This window comes from Macrosteles quadrilineatus, unplaced genomic scaffold (assembly GCF_028750875.1).
Source record: "Macrosteles quadrilineatus isolate MER2022 unplaced genomic scaffold, UCM_ALF_1.0 Scaffold_2__2_contigs__length_208266976, whole genome shotgun sequence".
Taxonomy (NCBI): domain Eukaryota; kingdom Metazoa; phylum Arthropoda; class Insecta; order Hemiptera; family Cicadellidae; genus Macrosteles; species Macrosteles quadrilineatus.
The window spans coordinates 154637813-154659048 of record NW_026542595.1 but is presented as its reverse complement, the minus strand read 5'-3'; the positions used below and the strand labels follow the sequence as shown (position 1 = coordinate 154659048).

Sequence of the window (21236 nt, the reverse complement as noted above, 5' to 3'; positions counted from 1 at the left end):
CAACATTTATTGTGTATTATCTCCTAAGATTTTATCTATAAAACGATTAAAATAAGTAGTTGAAATTATGAATTATGTAACAAGTTTCAAAGTTAAATCATCAAGTTAAATATTATGCTACACAATGTGAGATCCTGTTTTACGGTTGATTTACATTGTAGCTTGTGAGATAAGATAATCACTTGGTAATCAGTTTATAAAGTGATTTAAGCGCGGTGTAGCTCAAGTTAGTTGGAGGAACATTTTGAGTGTATTGAATTAACTTAGGTAGAAGTGTTTGCAGCTATCTTGTATATCAATACGTTCTTGAAAATTCCCTAGTTGATTTAAAATATTTAAAAATGTTATGCAAATACATTAAAATGTTTTGATTTATACAGACTATAGATTTTATTCATTGAACATACTTGAAATTATGTATAAAAACTTAAATATTAAAATGAGCGTTATCTCAAATATGCACTTAATCATAAAACCAATGTTTCAGAAATTTGTTTACGTAAATTTGATTGATGCATTGGTTTTATATAAGCAACTCATACATAAGGAAAGTTGTCATTGATACAGCCATGCTTTTTTACTTTCTCCCCCTATACTAATTATTGGTATCGTTTTCGCCAAACTTTTTGAGATTGAGTTTTTAGTGGATGTATCCACTAAAACCTCCCCCCCACTTTTTCCCCCATATACAAAGTATATGGCGTTAATATTGTTTTCGTCAAAATTTTTTAGTTTAAGTCTTGAGTGGAAATATCTGTTTTGGGTCCACCTGAACCCAAAAAAGCGGTTTTCGAAGTGAGCGTTCTGTGTGTGTGTGTGGATGTGTACAGAGCTACAGACCACACCTGTCGTCCGGTTTTGATGAAATTTGGTGCTTAGGTACTTAACCACTATATCTCAAGGCAATTTTAAATTGTTATTGATTTTTTGTAATAGAGATTTTTCCATGAAAGCCTATAAAATAACGGAAAATCATATTTTCTCAAAAACTGCGTGAACGAAAACATAGTATGGTATTGTCCTTTAAATTCTGAACAAAATATCACAGGTTCCAAAGTTATTGTAACTTATGTTATTTCCCCCCCCCCCCCCCAAAAAAAAACCATAAAAACAAAAAAATTGATTTTAAGAAAAAGACCGGTTTTGATTATAATTAGTATGTTATGGTCCTTAGAACTTTTATCAAAATGGTACGGTTCTTATTTCGTAAAAAAACTGTTTAAAAGTTATTGTAATTTTTGTTATTTCCCATAAACTCCCAATAAAATAACAAAATGTCGGATTTTTGGGAAAAAGCCAGTTTTTATACAAATGAATAAACTACTCTCTATAAACCAAAAATATTACTAAAATGGCTTCAGTGTAAGAATATTAAATGTGCACACACAAAAGTGATTTTATTAAAGTATTATGTCCTGTATTACTTTTTATCCTAATGTGATTACATAAACAACTCAACTTTAAAACCATGAAATGAATTTTATTCAACAAATGGAAATAATTGGCTACGGATATGTGATATCGACCTTACTTATAATTGGAATGAACGAAAGTAATGATTACGCAAGGCAATTAATTTTGAGTTGTATAAACAGGTAATGTCATAAAACCTAGAGACTTTCCTTATCAACTACGTAACGTTTAAAACATAATTATGATCTTAGTGTAAGAATGAAATATTTTGTGTTGGTACTTCTCTCATAGTGGAAATAATTAATCACAACGTATGTACTTGATTCGGTGATAGTAATCGTATGTGTGGGGTTTTTCAGGTTTTTATGGATGGATGATTGTTTATAAAAACTTTATGAAAATTTTACGTAGGCTACGACTAAGCATTTTACAGCGAATATCGTTTCCGGAACATGTTTATACTAGACTATATTACAAGAAGGATTGCATATTTATAACACTCATTTCGAAGAATAATTATTGTTAATCATTATTCATCGAAAACTGTAATTTTCATTTAAGTAGCTTCATTGAAGACTTTTTCTCAAGGACAAGGCACAATCCAATCAGTGCTGAGTGGAATTTTTCAGTTGAAAGGGGAAGCTTTAATTAAAAACGAAGGCTTGATTTACTTCCAAAAACTTTATCGTCTGGAAAATGTTACTGACCCGTTCACTTCCAAAACTACATTTCAAAATCAGCTATTACATTTGTATAGTAAGCTTTTGTTAACCTACTATCACTGTTATCCAACATGCTAAGGAAATATTACAAAAAATTATATGTTGATAAATTGCTCATGATTATTGTGAATGTGAAATGTTTAAATATTGTAACTTATGAATGATAAATATTGATTATACGAGTTATGTGTTATTGCAAATCAATTGTTTTCTAAAGTTAACAATTAATTGTATATATTATGGTTTTTTTACAATGTTAAGTGACAATCATAGAACATCCTTATCTAACTTATAAAGAAGTATAAAAAGTTGAACTAAACTTGCATTATTTATAACAAAGTATACGAATAATAACTAAGCATTCAAATGTCTAGAGCTTACCAAAGTTTAAACTGGTGTGGATGAAATCTCGGATAGTCCTTGGTTCAAATCTCGCAAATCCCCAAAGACTTTTAGTTGTCTAATAACTTAATACTATATTTAGATTATTCTTTACCTAAGTTGTAGGTTCACCTATTTACAACAACAGTACCGTAAACCGGGGCGAAGATGAACAAAACTCGGAAAATGTTTATTATATTTTTTTATAAGAAATCATAAAAAATGAAATAAACATAAATTATTTTATGAATCAGCATCTTTTTCCCACATAAAACACATACTAAAACAATCATAACCCAATTGGTGAGTTAAAAAAGTTATTTTAAGCGACCGTGTTTTTTGTAAGAAAATTATGTCTCCCTAAATCCATGTATAGACAACTTAAAAAAAACCAAAAATATATATGAAAAAATATTTAACCTTAAAATAACTTTATTATGTTCAGTTTTTTGTGCTCTTTTAAGATGTGGGGTGAAAATGGACACTAGAGCAAAAATACATTGAGAGTAATGCAAAATGTATAGGGTGTTCATCTTGACCCCAAACCCGGGGTGAATATGAACAGGTATAATTTATTTTTTAAGTTAGATTTTTTGTATTTAATTTTTTAAACTTAAGTTATTATATTACCTAAGTTTATTACCTATTATATAAGTCTCTTTATAAAACAACAAATACATTATATTGATATCTTATTTAACAAGAAAGTTATTCAAGAAAAACCAGAAAAAGTTTTCATCTTCACCCCGGTTTACGGTACAAATCTATTAGAAGTGTATAGAAGAACATCATTCTTTGTAGAGTCTTCACTATTAAAAGCAACACAATAATATTAAATAAGTTAACAGTGTGGGAATCAAAATCATGAAAACAAACAAACGTGGTGAGTCGGGGGCTCAGTTGATGATGTCACGGATTTCATGCCCAAGGCAGCGATATCGTGGGTCACTCTGGTCACTGCCGCAAAGTGTTTTTCAGTACAGATTACCTTTGTACTGTACCGGGTCAACTCTTGCTTTGCTGGACACGTTCCACGCACAGATCTGTAGTCTGTGTGGACGGGAAAGTGCAAAGATTAAAGAGGCCGCCAATCTAAAAAAAAAAAAATAAATAATAAAAAACAAAAGTAAAAAATGATAGAAACTCTACGAACAACAATTTAATGTATTTTTTACATTCTGTTATCAATTTTGAACTTATCATTATGTTTATGCTTTTCCAGTGGCTCGGAGGATGAAAACGACACTATTTCTAGCTACAACTTTAAAAAAAGAAGATTTTTTTTCTAATGAACTTGCTTAAAATAACAATCCAGACATAAAAGAATGAACAAAAAAATAATATTTGTAAAATACGAAATACAGTTGAAGCCAGTGAATCGGCAAATTAAAAGAATTTAAAAAAAAACATGTAAAACTATTTTTATAAAAAAATATGATTAGTACACGATCAGCAACAGATTCTCAACTGATAAAGTAATAGACTTACAATAAACGGTATCAGCATTCTGACACATACTTTCTCCCATAAGTTTGTCAACAACCTTTATCATTGTGTAAGCGGTGAGAGTAAATATACGGAAATGGGATTTGTAAGATTTTCTTCAGAATTTAAAGGACTATAACATACTAAATTTTTATCAAAATCGTTCGAGCCAATATTTGGAAAATCCGATTTTCCGTTATTTTATGGGGTTTTTATGGGGAAATAACATAATTTACAATAACTTTTGAACCGTAATTTTTACAGAGATGGGATTTGTACCATTTTGTTCAGAATATAAAGGACTATAACATACTAAATTTTTATCGAAATCGTTCAGGCCATTTTTGGGAAAATCTTTTTTTCCGTCATTTTATGGGGTTTTATGGGAAAATACCCATTAAAAATACAAATTTCTAAGAAATGAGAAAAACTATCAAAATTGTAAGGATCATAACATACTATGTTAAATAAAAACGGATTTTTTTTGTCTGAAATCCTATTTTTCGTTATTTTATGGAGTTTTTATGGGAAAATAACATAATATACCATAACTTTTGAACCGTAATTTTTACAGAAATGGGGTTTGTACCATTTTGTTCAGAATTTAAAGGGCTACAACATACTAAATTTTTATCAAAATCGTTCGGGCCATTTTTGAGAAAATCCGATTTTTCAGGTTTTTTATGGGTTTTTATGGGAAAATCCCCATTAAAAATCAAAATTTCAAAAATTAAAAAAACACCTGGAGATACCATGGATTAAAACCTACATACCAAATTTCATCGAAATCGGACCACAGGTGTAGTCTCTAGCTCTGTACACATCCAGACACACAGACACACAGACACACAGACACACAGACACACACACACACACACAGACATCACTTCGAAAACCACTTTTTTGGGTCCAGGGGGACCCAAAACGAATATATCCACTCAAAACTCAAACTCGAAAATTTTGACGAAAACAATACTTTCTCCATATACTATGGTATAGGGGGAGAAAGTAAAAATAAAACAGTATTGATATTGCATGATTGATATATGGCTTAGAAAGACATTTCCGATTAATTACATTTTCTCTTCAAAGTAACAGATGATGAAAAAGGGTCCTACTTCATTATTTGTACGTTTGACTGAGGCCTGTTTCCTTGTTCATGCCGTAGTTGATTAAAAGGTTTCTATAACATACGTATATTGTTTTATATCAGTTAAACACTCTTCTTTTATCAGATATAATTAATTGACATATAGTTGTAACCAAAACACTATATTTAAATTATTTACGTGTGAATTCTTCTTTATTGAGGAAAAGGGGAATGTGTAACTATTTCATACAACATAATTCAATACTAATTTTTTCACTCCAGTGTCTTCTCCGTTGCGAGGCACGGGTACAACAGCTAGTAAATAATATAAACCTTTTTGAATATGACTTACTTTTAAAACTATTTAGAATGATTTTGTATTTCTTTTTAAGATCTCGTCTCCTTAGTTAACTTTTCTGTGAATTTTTCAATCATAATTACTACTCATAAAACTGGTGATATGTTATGGAAGAACTTGTAATTTTCAGTTAGAATGGATTGTCAAGTACAGTAAAATACCTTTTCTTGTAGTTTTTTTAAGTTTTTTTTTTATTTAATGAAACATTTAATTTCACATTGATAATACATTTATTTTTTTCGTATCACATATAATTATATGTTTTATTATATTATGGATACCTTATGGTTTGTATGACAGTAATACCATAATTTTAGCCAGGAAAATGGATCAGGAATGATAAAACTAACTTGTCCATTGTTGAAAAAAACTAATAAGTCATTAGACATATTTTCCTTTATTTTAACCACCGAAAGAAGACTATATAATGCAGATATAATTGAAAATAATGCAATTCCCTTTACCGAGAATTTATATATTCTTTCTAAGACATGGTATTTTTTTAAAAAGTGCTCTTTAAACAAGTAGAACGGAACAGAAACAAGCAAACAGACAAAGCATAGCTAGAGAAGAACAAGCTCTGGACATACACGGTTGACAAAGCACACATCTTTACATTTATGTTTATTTACTTTGTAGAACCCCTCTTTAGATTTTGAGTATTATTTTCCTGTTTGAATAGCATTTGTCCAAAAACACAAATGCAAATCATATCCTGCATATTAAATAATTATTGATGTCTTTATGCCGACGTATCTTTCAGCTAACAAATATTAAAAATACTTTTAAACTAGAACAGTATTGTTTTAATTTTTACCTTAATGAAACCCGCACATTCCTAGGGTAGAATTTGTTCACACTTAACTTTTTCCTTACCTTTCCACACTTTTAATACTTTCCAATTCCATATGCATGATGAAAATGGTATTTTACTGCTACCCTCTTTAATAAAAACGAAATGTTGGACTGTTCCCTTAAAATGTACACATATGGCATAAGATAACATGACTTAAGGTACATGGCGTGTAAAAATCTAAACACAAGAATAAAATTCTACCTCCATAGGAAAACCCCATATCGTAATAACAAATTGATAATGAAAACGACATTTTGAAGTTTTACCAGAAATAACAATAGAAAAAACCTCAATCATTCACTTATATGAAAGCTATTTTAAGGAAGCAGTTAGACCGGTATAGTTTATACTTAATCATACAAACAGTATCCAAACTTACCACACGTATGTATAAACATTTAATTTTTCGTCCAACAATTCATTTTGCAATTTTGTCTTATTATTTTCTTCTCAAGCAAACTTCAGTCCATGTTAATTGTATTTAATTTTATTATTTTAGGAAGAAACCGATGATCCTGAAATTCAATCAGCCCCTCCCTTATAAACAGTTATTAAAGTTAGAGCTAAATGTGGGTCAAATATTCCTAAATACCGTTGGATTTGCAAAGGTCAGTGACACTAGCGCCGGTCGACAGAGCGGTAATGTGCAGAACTAATGATGCTTTGCTAGCCGCCCCATTTAACATGGACTTCCACGCGGATGAGTCCCTACCACAGCGCTGTAAAAACCGTTTATCTAATGCAGAGACCTGATTAGCTTTTTAATATTTCGGCTCATTCGCCGTGCGCTTATTTATTAATTTAAATTGGTATTTTTTCTGATCTTAGAGTAATATGTTTTTAAAAGAATATTTTTATGTAAAATTGATTTATTAATAAAATATACTAAAATTCACTCAGCTCTTTCAAAATATATACATTTTCTAAGGGTACTTGGAAAACAAATGCTCTGCAAAAAAAAGTTTACTCAGTACAACCAAAACATACAGCAATACTTGTGTTTTACCGCACGTGATTTTCAACAGATAGATCTAATAGATAGATCAATACGATAATGCTTATTAGCCTACTGTACAAAGTTTTATGTATTTTCCCAGTGGCAAGAACTAGAATATTTACTTAATATTTATTAGAGTTATGGAGGATTATAACTTCATACCTGCAAGAACAAAGGCATAAGGTAACTAGTTCAAAATTAAATGTACAAAGTTAAAATTGATAACTAGGTATACAATTTGAATGTAGTGTACACACCATAAATGTATTTAAAAGAAGCTTTACAATGCATTTAACGATGTAGTACATGAAGACAAATCTATAACATTAACTCATTTTGGCATAATTTCCACACATAAATTATAATTGGATGAAATAAATACGTCATTGACACAAAGGGGTTCGTATTTTGACTTACATGTTGAATTAAATGAGATGACATTCACATGGATGTGACGCATGAGGTATCAGCTTTGTTAATGACTCTTGTGATTTGGATCCTTATCATTTACCCTTTAAAGCTAAATTATCAAGTAAAGTTGCGTCCAGTTTCAAACCTTTAAAAATTCATAATCTTTCTTTGGATCGAACCGTGCCCGTGTGATTACCAAATAGTTCAACTGATCCAATCTTACATAGTTATGACCAAGGTACCATAGATCTGACCAGAATGCTTGTTCCAGGAGCTGTTTTCGCCCAGAAACCCCAGTTGAAGCCGATGTCAGCGCAAACTGAACCTGTCACCAAGTCACAGAACGAGTCGTACGTGGTGACTTGCATCACGAATTCCACGGACAAGGGGGAATGGACGGGGCCAAAAGGGAAGCTGCCAATGGGGAGTGGCAGGTATACATGTTTATAAAGGTCCCAAGGAGCTAACAAATATTTGACTGTAAATCATGCTGTTCCGATTTAGATGTTTTGTAATTACTTCTCAGGTTGTCTCTAACAAGGTAGTTTATATAATCAACACATTGTAGATATTTTTAAGCTTTTGGTTACTTAAGGAAATCAATTTACATTTTTGCACGTGAAAAAGAGCCAGAATATCATAGCTTACATCAGATGAACTACAATAATTTTTTTCACGCATATATACTTAGTACCATACACAGGGTCCAGCATAAACATAAACGGATAATTGTAAACACTGGATATTGACAGCTATCGGGTACCGGTATGCACAAATTAAATGACCTTACTAATGTCATGTGCGTATTTTTCACCTTGTACTTCCCAGACACTACTTAAAACTAACAGTTTATAGGGTTTTAAGGCCTGGTTCCACAGGATGCGGAATCTCCGCCGTGCGGTGCGATTTTTTCCGCTGCGGAATTAAAACGACACTGGTTTAATGGAGTTCCCATGTGTGCGGTTCCACTGACTTGCGATTCCGCATCCCGAAATTTCCGTTCCGCATGGCGGAGAAATCATACTGGTCTGAGAGCAGTAGCAGTGCGGATTCCGCCAGCGGAGAAGAGTCATCAAATATTGCAGTTTCATTATGTCTTGTGCTGTAAAAAGAGTTATGGATGAACGTTTTTCTTCGACCGAAGAGGAAGAACTTGTCGAGTTGGTGTCTCAACATGATGTGGAAATCGCATGTCAGTGGATTTCTGAGAAATTAGCGAAGACGTATGCACACAATCACACCAGAATACATTCAAAGATAGAAGTTTGTTTAGGTCACGTTTACCTATATACAACATTTGAGCCAATTATAAAGTAATACCTATAATCTAACACCGAATTTCAACAAACCGACTGCTTAAATAAATTATTATAATACATTTAACATAAACTGTCGAAAATGGTAGACCTGACGAACAATTATCCTGAGATGTTTGGGTATCAAGTGTTGAACGGGATCTGATCGTGATTGAAACCCCTTAAGTTTCGTTAAATAAATAGCAAAAATTTTAAATATTGGTACATACCTTAGTGTTACCGCTAGTTTCATCTCGGCATTCAATGGTTGTTTGTCTCGATTAGTAGCGTTGGTGGGTAAGTCATCTTTGATGAGATCAACCAAAAAGAAAAATTGGTCTTTTGACACACGGAAGTACTTAGTTTCGTTGTCAACTAAATGATCACGAACCAGAATGTTATACGCCCCTTCACTGTCCCGATTCTTAAATATGTCACTTCGGTCACTGCGACTTGACACTAACAAAGATAAAAGATCGACAACATCATCATCAATGTCATCATATAACATCAAAGCCAAAAGGGCTTTCCTCTTTCTATCCATACTCGTCGCTAGTTTGGACAGAACTGAATCTCCGCAACGTTATTTTCGCAGTCTGTAGAACCACCCCTCTGATTTTTCGCTGCGTAATTTTCCGCTGCGGAAAATTACGCACCGCATGGCGGAGATTCCGCATCCTGTGGAACCATAGCTTTAGTGATATATTTCACACAATTTTATATCTATATCCCACCCTGATTATAAACATCCTGCATCATTTATCTTCTGTATTTTTTTTAAAGTCGACTGTTCATATTGTCTCTTACGAAACAAATATTTTTAAGTGATAGTTATCTTTTCGTATGGCCTAATAATAAAATTGAGATATTTAGTTCATAGTTATGTTAGGTAAATAAACAAAACGGTTTAAATCTACAATTATAAAAAGGTAAAACATAAATTAATCTTTTCTTTATAATAATGATCGAATTTGTAAAAAAAATATACAGGTATGATTTGTTTGTCCACCAATAACAGTTTATGTTGCAATTATATCCTACGAATTTTACTTTAGATAAGAAGAATGACTTCTACAAATGAAAATGCAACAGACCCTCTTGATTTGTTAATTTTATGGTTTATCACTTTATTTAAAATTTTATAAAGTATTGATTCGTTCTATTACTAAGTAACCTATCTAAAAATTCAAAATTTCGTTATTGATTTTGAGTTTGAAATTACATTCTAAACACAGCCTCATAACAACGGCGCCTTGGTGTCGCGTCAGACCTATTTATGCCTTGGGGGGAGTTTAAACGCATTCAGAATATTATTCGGGCGAGTTATTCAACCATAATAATATTGCATGATGCAGGTTATTCAACCGTATTCATGGGTTATGTGATGTTGTTTATTTTATTATAGTAAGCACAAAATTAAAACATTAAATAACTGTCTTGTCTCCTTTATAAAAATTGTCAGTTTACATTCAAAATCCCTTCACATATCACATTCAGTTTTAAAAGCAATTACAGTACTGAAAGCCTTGGTTGTAAAATATTTAAAATTTAAATTCTTTTTCCAAAAAGCTTTTTATAATCCTATAAATGCACGGTATTTGTACTTAGAATATATACTTCATTATGTAGAATTAATAGTTAACAAGTATATTTTTAAAATCAACATTTACCTAAACAATTTAATATAAATACTGAGTTTCTGTTACGGTCATTAGGAATATATTTTTTATCTAACAAAGTAAAATAAATTGTAAAGTATTTGCACCTCATAGAGGCTTAGTTGTTTACTAATCATTGACATAAATTATTTTAATGAATGAGGCAATTTAAAATAGCTAATCTAAAATGCTCTCTAACTTATATATAAGAACAAAATTGTGTCGTAAATTAGGTAGTTGAGGGATAAGTTTTGCAGAAACCATGTCATTAAATAGCATTATAGGAATAATGCTATGTCATATTCTCTGTGGGATTCTTAGCATAAGATAGAGCACAAATAAGTTAGTAAATATAAGGTGTGTTAAGCAACATGAAACTGTTATATATCAGGGTTGTTTTCTCGTTAAACCACTAGTCACGAAACAGAGCTACATCTTAACTAAGATCCCAACAAAATATTACTGGCACGCCTAGTGAAATAAGTCCCAACGTTCTAAATATAAAAAATATCAGTAAAGCTCATTAGTATCATTCTATTGCATGGCAAATATTGATTATTAAATTAATTTGAAAAAAATATTTACTATCGTTTTACATTGTATTTAACGGACCCTGTTTGTAAGTGTGGACATTTATTTAATGAACGTCAAACGTAAGAGCTTTACGCTACTGTAAATGAAGTAATTAAGGATAAAACCTTATGATTACTGATTTTACAACACTTTTGACGTTTTAGGTTTTATTTCATGAATAAAAATCATCATCTCATTACTGTGGGGAAATGTAAATACTCTGGAGGATCGTGAAACAATTTTGGCCCATATGATCGCTCTAATGTGTTTTTACGACATAGGTATCACAATTTCTTAAATATATCAAACTATTCTTAATAATTGTAAATGGGACCGACTTCTCAGTTTAGGATATTATATGCTTGAGGGAAAAAGATAACTCTCAAGAACAGCTTATGCAACTTCTAGCGACAAAACCCCTGTTATATATTATTAAACTAATGAGATTGGGGACTTACAGTAAAATAATTCAATTCAAAATATATTGAAAATATATTTCAACAGGTTCCGGAATACATTATGTCCTAATAAACTAAATTAACATTTCAACAACCATACAACAAACCATCACTTCTAACCAACATAAAAATGTACAATTATTTGTCGGTGTAAAAATCGTCACAGACCTTTTGTTATATGGTAGTGTAATTTTTTATCACATAATGTTTTTTTTTTCAGAATTCACGTAGAGGACCGCGGAACTTATGGGCTTTCTCTGATGTTCGATCGTATAGAAATATCGGACAAAGGACTATACGTGTGCAAGGCCAACAAAGATCAAGTCAGCTTTACTCTCAATGTCATCAGTAAGTATACAAAGTGGCATTTGGATATCCTTTAAAGTGTTGAGTTTTGTCAGAATTGATTCGTTTTACCCCTTAGCTTATTTTTGTTTTTATCGATGGCAGTAAATGTTAGAGAAATATACGTCATGACATAAATTAAGCTTTTTAACGATATACATTATTATGTTTGCAATTTAAAGATTTTTTTTTTAAGTTAGCCTCTCTCTTATAACTAATGATGGGACATACACATCTGCAAGCCACTATAAAAATGTAATTTCCTTTGAGATCGTGATACGAATTTAATTTAATATGTTGGTAAAATAAATAGAAACTATTCAGTTATGATATAGAGGTATAGCCTTTATCATAATCCCCTTAGAAAATTTAATATTTATAATCACATAAAAAAACAAAAACAAACAAACTTCGGCATAAATGGTGAGTAAATGATGGTAACTCAATTTATTTCATAGGACATAATCCCTAACAACTTAAAGTAGCAACTTATATTTCCAGTCTAATGTTTCTGCTTGCACAGAACTATTTAAGTCTGTCGACAATAGACATGGACAAATTATAAATAACCAATTTAAAGCCATCACTCATATGTCATACAATAATTGTATAACATTTATAGTTTCTGAGACTATAATGTTTTCTCCATATAAACTAGGCATTGATGTATACATTTTATTTCACAGCTGTTCCTCGGTTAAAGAACAGTCCCTTGGTGCAGCACGTAAAGGAGTTTGGTACTAAGATTATTAAGTGTGAAGTAGAGGGGGAGCCAAAACCTGTAGTCACTTGGCAGAGGAATGGTGTATCTGTTGAAGGTAAATTTATCTCTCTAAACTAAACATATGTTAACAATCTACTTTTGTTCAGCAATATAATTATTGGAAGAAATAGTATTTGTAAAATGCAAATACATTGATTACACTATAATCATGAGTATAAAAATATGCTAACGTGAGCTTTTTGGTACCCACGTTAGAGACACAAGAAAAAAAAAACTGTGTGAAGAAGTTACAAAAAATCATTAAAAAACAACTAAACTACCATACTAGTTTGCTTTGAGAAAGGGAATTCCGATATTTTTAGCGAATTTTCCCTATAGGGAAGTAGCTATTACCGTAGGTGGCACGGTAAGACCTAGGCCCGGGACCGATTTACTTTTTCATTTTGATGTCCCCAGAGGCCAAAAACACCATTCGTTCAAATTTTTATATATGTATATATAAATATATATATATATATTTATATATATATATACGTCCGTGAACGCGATAACTTGAGTAATTTTTATCCGATTTTGATGAAATTTGGTTCAAAGGTGTAAGGCGGGATAAACTTGAATGAGTTCGCGAACCAGCATGATCGGACCATGGGAACGGGGTTTTACGGGGGGTTTTATGGTGTAAAAAATGGTTTTTCTAATTTTTGACCCTCAAAACACAAAATTTTCTAATTTCTCTCCAAACCTTTTTAAAGGGCTCAAAAAAACAAATAATTTAGTATATTAAAGTGTTTTTGTACGGTTATTGGTAATAGAGAAAATTAAAAAAAATTGTAAATTTAAAATTCCCATGCTATTCTTATGGACAATATTGTAAAATGTTGTAGTTTGCTTGTTTATGGATATATTTTGATCAAACTTGGCAAATTTATTTATTTTATACTAAGTTATTAATATTTTCAAAAAAATACACTTTATTAGTTTCCTTTTGGCAGCAAACCTAGGTACTCATTAAACCTAAAATGTTATTTAAATAGGGTTAAAAATCTATTCAGACAAATGGAAATTCGCTTAGTCGGCAGGTTTGCTGCGGCGGGGGTATTTTAATTACATATTTTCCATAGATTTAATTTTTGGCTTAATTTTATAATTCGATTAGTCAATAATAATAAGGTCCTCTGTATTCTTTTAATCCTCATAACCAAACGTGTCATTTACCAAATTCGTATATTACTTTGATGGAATATCGCGATTTTTCTTTGTTAACAGTTTAGGAATTTAGGTTTTTGAATGGTTTAAATGTCTATCTATATTACTCATATTATTTTTTTTTACTCTAATATATAACATTTTTCACAAAATATTTTACCAATTCTACCAAAACCTATTTTGAGTTCTTTTTACGTTTTTGGGTAACAACTTGGATTTAGTATTTTTACTTTTTTATATCATTATTTCTAATGGCCTATTATATTTTACCAATAAACGAAACATATTTCTATTAATTTTTATATGCAATGAAAGGAATTTGCTTACAAATTCGTGGAAGGAGGTGTTAAAGGTATCCCTTTTGATTTTTCTAGACAAATTATGCTCCAAGTATCTGTGAACCATAAAAGAATGTTTTTCTATCTCTCTCAACAAAGTTAAAATACAGGCATGGAAGTTCTTTTTCATCCCATAAATTTTAAAACTAAAATGCATGATTATAAATAACAAGATTATATCGTGTTTTTTACGTATTCGAGTATTTCTAAACCTTTGCTCTATTTATATTTGTATTTGATAAAACAAACTACGCGGACTTATACTGTTATTAATTATACTTAAACTGTTATGATAGTACGTACTCGTATGCTAATAATAATCCGTTTACAGAGATTCCAGACAGGAAGTACGTCCCGGACTCGTCAGGGCTGAAGATCATCAACGCGACCAAGAAAGACGCTGGCCTGTTCACCTGTAGGGCGCTACAGATCAGCAGCGGCGCCAGCTCGATATACACCTGGGACATCACGCTCAAAGTCGAACGTAAGTTGTAACTGTTTTGAGTATTTTAGGTTTAAATTAAATTCTTAATTTTACTAAAGAAACCACAAGTATTGTCGTAGAAGAGTTGCATTTATAGCTGCTACATTGGTTGACAAGCGTCATATGAAATTAAATTGGAGATTTTGGAATATAATTTTTACCTTTTTAATTAGGACGTAGCCTATTGGGTACTGAGAAAAATAAAATAAAATTTTAAATTATGAAATCAGTTGTTTTGTCATCTAGCAAAAAAAATGAATAAAACCTAGTGAACAGAGATTTTAGTGTGTCTAAAATTTTCATACTCCTACACTATGTTTGCTTCTAATACGTTTTATAAGGAATACCGATAATGAATTGGTATTACCTAATTCCAAAATGTATGCAATCAAACAGTGGTTCATACAAGCAGCTTTGCATGAAACACAAATTAAAAGCTGTGAAATTATTAACATGAGCAATAAAGTCCTTCGTTATTTTTGCAAAATACAGTAGTTGTGATTTTTTTCAAGCCGTGTTTAAATGTTACATTGTTTGTTATTTATGCATCCCTATTCCGTTCGGGATTGGTTTTAAAACAAATGTTCTATACATTCAGATAAGCCGGAATGGAAGGAGCCCGGAGGGGAAGTCAAGGCCTTCGGTTACTTGACTGGGGAGACCAACCTGACGTGTGAGGCTGTAGCAGAGCCTGAGGCCAACTATACTTGGAGTAGAGTGAACCATTCACACAAACATCTGCCTCGCAACACTACTGAGATACGCGAGCCCGGCCGCAGTGTACTCAAGGTAAATCTGATGTTTGAATTGAAAAATGTTTAAAACTTTTTTCGACACAGTACAACTGTACTTTTCACACTCATGCCATAACTGTATTTTGTAAGGACACAATCTTAGGTGGGATGAACTTCCCAGTTAATTTGATAATGGGTTTTAAATCCACCCATTGAAACACGGGAATTATTGGCTTGGGCAAGCTTAACATTGCTCACATTCAGTAAAACCTTAAAGAGAAAGTGAGAAAATGATTTAGAGTAAGCATAATTCTAGTACACAAAATGTGCTCTAAGAATCTTGAGATTCAAAGAAACGCTCACTAACTAAAGGTGATTTAATTGGTTTCCTTAGTCATTCTCACATTTACATAAAAACTTAAATCGACTTCCCCCGAAAACCACTGAAACTCACCTCACTTTCTGATATTCCAGATGCAGGTACACAACGACTCCTACGGGACCTACAAGTGTGAAGCTGTCAACCACCTTGGCAGGATCAGCCGTGTGTTCACCCTAAGTCCCGGGGAGAAGCCAGGGGTTCCCACAGGAGTACGTCTGGTGGAGACCACTGTCCACACCGCCACTCTCAAGGTTGCCAGCGATACACCCCCTGATGACTTGGTGGGGTACAGGGTGCAGTTTGTCATCACTCGTCCAGGGGTGGAAATCTCCTGGGAACGACCAGACTTCCAGGATATCCCGAAACGTCAGTAGAAAAATATTATGTTATAAGATTCACATTATACAATTCTTTGGGTATTCATTCTCCATAACATTGTAAATAGAAACAAACAAAAACAGAGTAGGCTTTCTCATTTGTGATTGATTAAAATTTCAACTACTTATCACCAGTCCTATTAATAAAGCCATTTAATATAGTTAAGTTGGAAAATAAAGGACACAGTTCAACTATTTACTCTGATCTCCCGTTAATATTTTTCTTTTGGAAAATCGTGGTCAAAACCGTACCATGTAGTAGCTAAAGTAAGCAAGTGTGTGTGTGTTTTAAGTGTTTATTTTAGATCCTTGAAGCCGATGCGGCTTGGAAAATGTAAAATTTAAAGCGCCTTCACTTTAATCCTCATAGAATGAATTTAATGTTATATGTAATTTAAAATGTTCTATAGTATTAGACTAATAATCTTTAAACGTCACCAGTAGCTGAACCCTGAGCATGATGGTGGTTTTACATTTTGCATTTGGAAACCCCTACCTACCTACTATACTCTTCTATCTTACTTCACTTTCATTGGTTAAACCTAAAACTCCTTTTAAAAAATTTGAGGATTAGTACTGGTTTAGGGTAATGATTAATTACATTTTGTTTCAGATGAGAAAAAGCACTACGTTGTTGTGGATTTGTTGGAAAACACGGCCTATGCAGCGAAAGTCGCCACCCGGAGTGTTGCGGGCCTCAGCGACTTTACTGATGACTTTGTAACTTTCAGGACACTAAAGAATGGGGTGAGTATAAGCTTTGACTATTCAGTAGCAGGGCTAGAAGCCCTGATTCAGTAGTCAATGGTGTAAGGTAGTTCCTTAAATTTTGCAATGTGAAGGTGGTTCACAAAATGTTTCTTTAATTTTTTGTTTAGTTAAACATATACAAATTGCTGAATATGAATTAATGATTGAATTGCATTTTGGCTTATATTTCACCATAATATTCTACAACCACGTCACATATTGGGTATTCCAATCTTCCCAGAAGTCTTAAAAATCAATTTTTTGTGTTACTTTTTTATGTGTAAAGTTCTACTGAAATCAAAAACTTATAAACAAATTTATAGTTACGAGACTTATTTTTAAAACACGTATTGATGAGCTCTAAAACAAAATACATTAATTTTTGACAATTTATTAATTTTAGTTTACAAAGTTATTATGCCTTTTTATGTGTAAATCATCTTTCTAATACAGTGCAAGCTAATTTAACCACTTTTTTACAACGTTCAATAATGCAGTTCAATTGAATAATGATTATGAATGAATTTCAATAAAAGTATACTTTGTTATTGACGAATATTAAAAAGTTATATTACCTCAATAAATTGGTCAAATAATACCACGGATGATTTGATTTGAATAAGATTATTCTAAAAGTAAACTTGAATCCAATCCTTCAACTTTGTAGCTTATAGTGTTTAAAGTATATATTTGAACTTTTAACCGCTTAAATTTGAAACATGTTTGCTATTACCTTGAAAAAAATATTGTGAATCTTAATTAAGAATAATTTTGATGGGTTACTAATTGTTTTGTTATTTGTGAATTGTGTTTGTTTGGGGATATACTTAACGATAGTTTGTTTATACACGTTATTTTTATATAATGACATACTTAATTCTGTGATTTTTATTTCAGGAACCCAGTGCATCTTGGAGGGTAATCTGTCAACCAATTGCCGTCATATTCTCCATCATTATTGCGTCAGCCGTCCATTAGTACTGACAACAACGCCACGGAATTGGTAACACTTAATTATGCATTTATTCGTTACTATGGACATTAAATTTTCCATGGAGAGTTTAATGAGCTACTAATCAACAAAAATTTTTAAAGATTTTTTGTAAACCGACCTATAAATTGTTTGACAGTTTTTATATCTATACTAAAATGTCGATATTCTACATTATGAAAGAAATATCTACAATTAAAAAATTATATACTTTTGATTTTTTTCGGTCTCTAATCAAAATGAAGGTTTCAAACTTATTTATTAAAGGAAATTTTATATTTTATCTAGGACGTTAATGATTGTTTGTTCAATATAAAATTATATGGATACTACGTTTGGATAAAAAAAATAAGTTGATATAGTTTAAAGATGTTTACAGGGTGTCTTAAAATTTAGAACGTTAATGTTAACTACTTTTAACAATTCTCACCATCAGCTAGAATTTATATTTCCATTATGTATGACTATAACTACTATAAGTTTGATTTAAAATCATAAAATACAATTATTAAAATGTTACGTAGGTTATCTGCATTATCAAATCGTTTCTAAAATGTAAATATAAACAATATAAAGACTCTATATTGCCTTCGTTTAGATCAAAGTGTACACAATTATCAAATAATTGTAGCTATTATTTGTTAAGTAAAATATCTACTGACGCTTTTGTATAATCGGTGGTGAATCGTAATTAAAACATAAGTTGACGATGAAAAGTATATACACGTTGGAAGTGAGTGTTGCTTTATGTTTTGTGTGATATATGTGAGACGAGGAGATATATATTTTGTAAATATGTAGTATATGTCACCACAATTATGTAAATATAGTATAACGATGTAGGTACTAATTAATTAAAGCTAGGAATATTCACATTATCCTCAAGGCTTCCAAGTGGCTGATGATAATACCTATAATTATTATACCTATTAAATTATTAAATAATTTAAATTTTTGTAAGTTTTTTTAAATCATATAATTTACATTAAAGTAGTTATTAATCCATGGATGAAGCATGCGCTTAATGCGCTTAAAGACTCTCTGAATTCTACTCGGAGAGTTTAAACATCAATGTTTTAGAATCTATCTTATGTATATATTTTTTTCTTTGAGATTTCCCATGCTTGATATGTTCCCATTGTTACATATACATGTAAATATCTGGTGGTATAACCATATCGGCCACTTGGAGTCGTTAACAATCACATTCTCCCAGCTTACTGTTCCATCTATCTGTGATGTTCAACGTAGTAATTTGTTTAAATATTTCTAACAATACTATTAATACAAACATTCCTAACCATAGCTTGTACTGGTTGTTTTACCATCCTCTTTAATGCCAAAGAACATTATATTGATCTATTTACAAAGGAAATCTTTTAAGTAAATTATTAGATTATAGATTATAAGTTGTCTTAAAAATATTAAATTTTGTTACGATAAATCCTACTGTATTATTTGAATCGTAATTTGTTGAATAAAGAATATATTTCATAATGACTTACCTTTTTTCCTTGTATTTTTGGTCAATTTGTCGTATCGTAATTGTTGCTAACGTCAAGACATACTATATCAAGAAAAACCTTTAAATCCAAAGGGATTAGTTGTGTTTTAAGAATTCCTAAATTTATTTAATTTTGTCTTTATCAGGTTCAGTAAACATCCCAGTAAGCTCACAATATGTTCAAGATTTACTTGCCATTTTTTAATATTCAAAGAAGGAACCGCCAATCAAGCTGGTTCAAGCTAATCTTGAGCCAATTCACTATTTTTCCCATAGATGAGATGCCTAATCTGTTTATTACAATACATCAACAGTTTCTCTATCTTTAACGGTTTGGTACGTTTTTAGTTTCAAGGAAGGTTTTTATATATTTTAAATGCATATTAGACTACGCACTGATGCACAGTGGCATATATAGAAGTGGTAATCTAAAAAAAACATGTATAATCTATATTTTTTATTTTTTTCTTGGGCTTTGACACGGTTAAGATTGCCAAAAATCATCAAAATTGAAAAAGAATTCCAGTGCAACAAAGGAATAAACAAAAATTTACTTGGTCTGCAGATATGCTGCAGCGTGGTTGTTTTTCTCTTTTTAAATTGTTTATATTTGGCTACAGGTGAAAGAAAGATATTTCACTACGCCGAAACAAAACTCGCCCACACAAAATGCTCCAAACCTAATCAGGTACTTTATAACACCAAGCATCAGTAGGAAATAATATGTCTTCAGATTAATATCAGAAATTTCTCATCAAAAGAACAAGACAAGTATTGCCAAAGTCTTTCGATCTGATGTCGTTTCTCAAGATGTATCCTGTAACTTTAATGAGGAAACTTTGTTCTATTCATTTCAGATCGCTTTTAATATTGGTATTGGGTTTTATACAAACACCTTACTTGTTCAGGTAGAATAGAAGTTTTGAAAATCCAAAACTCATTAATATAACGAATAGTCTATATAGAATATTATATTTAAACTACGGGTTGAAGAATCAATTAATTCGTTCACGTCAACGATGATCCTAGTTATTCTATAGGTAATTTATGTTATTGAAAATGTATGTACATTCCTTTGGTAGGAGTAAGGGCAATTGAACTTGAAGGTTTCCCCATTCTAAAATCACACGTTTCTTCTCTGGCAATATATCTACAAGTCAAAGTTTTACTTAACTAATTATATTTTCCCAAAAAGCATAATCAGCATCTGTTATTAATTAAAAATGGATAAATTTTTTATAGTGTTAAATATTGTAAATTGTATTTTATAAAAATTAGTTAGTTCAGTTATGTTTAAATAGTTGAATAGATTTGATGATTGGACCCATAAAACGGTTGAACTTAAACATGACACACAATCAATAATAAATCATACGTTTTGAACTATAGTGCTATCAGGGATTTTTATTTTTCCTAGACCGAGGTGATAAAAGAAATATACCGATCATGAACCGACCAATGAACCGATCAATGAACCGACCAATTTAACACCATGACCAACCGACCAATGTAACACCATGACCAACCGATATACCAATACAACCACAGACATATTGTGAAATTATACAATTCAATATTTAATTTTTGAGGTGATACAATGCATTCTAATAATCAAATTTTTTTACATCAACGAAAAGTCTATCTTTTCACCTACTTAATGCAAAAAGATATACATTTTTACTCTAAAAATTGTAATGCTATACA

General features: G+C 31.3%; 1 protein-coding gene across 1 annotated transcript in view; it reads left to right on the top strand.

Moving 5' to 3' along the window:
- LOC128987333 (limbic system-associated membrane protein-like) overlaps positions 1–19505 on the top strand; it is a 96133-nt gene extending 76628 nt beyond the window's left edge. Inside the window, exons 2-9 of the mRNA XM_054408122.1 lie at positions 7985–8147; positions 11918–12045; positions 12729–12860; positions 14642–14794; positions 15393–15583; positions 16003–16276; positions 16901–17034; positions 17935–19505. Coding sequence (XP_054264097.1) covers positions 7985–8147; positions 11918–12045; positions 12729–12860; positions 14642–14794; positions 15393–15583; positions 16003–16276; positions 16901–17034; positions 17935–18015 — 1256 coding nt within the window. The 3' untranslated portion in view covers positions 18016–19505. The remainder of the gene's footprint in view (positions 1–7984; positions 8148–11917; positions 12046–12728; positions 12861–14641; positions 14795–15392; positions 15584–16002; positions 16277–16900; positions 17035–17934) is intronic.
- Positions 19506–21236: the final 1731 nt, after the last annotated feature.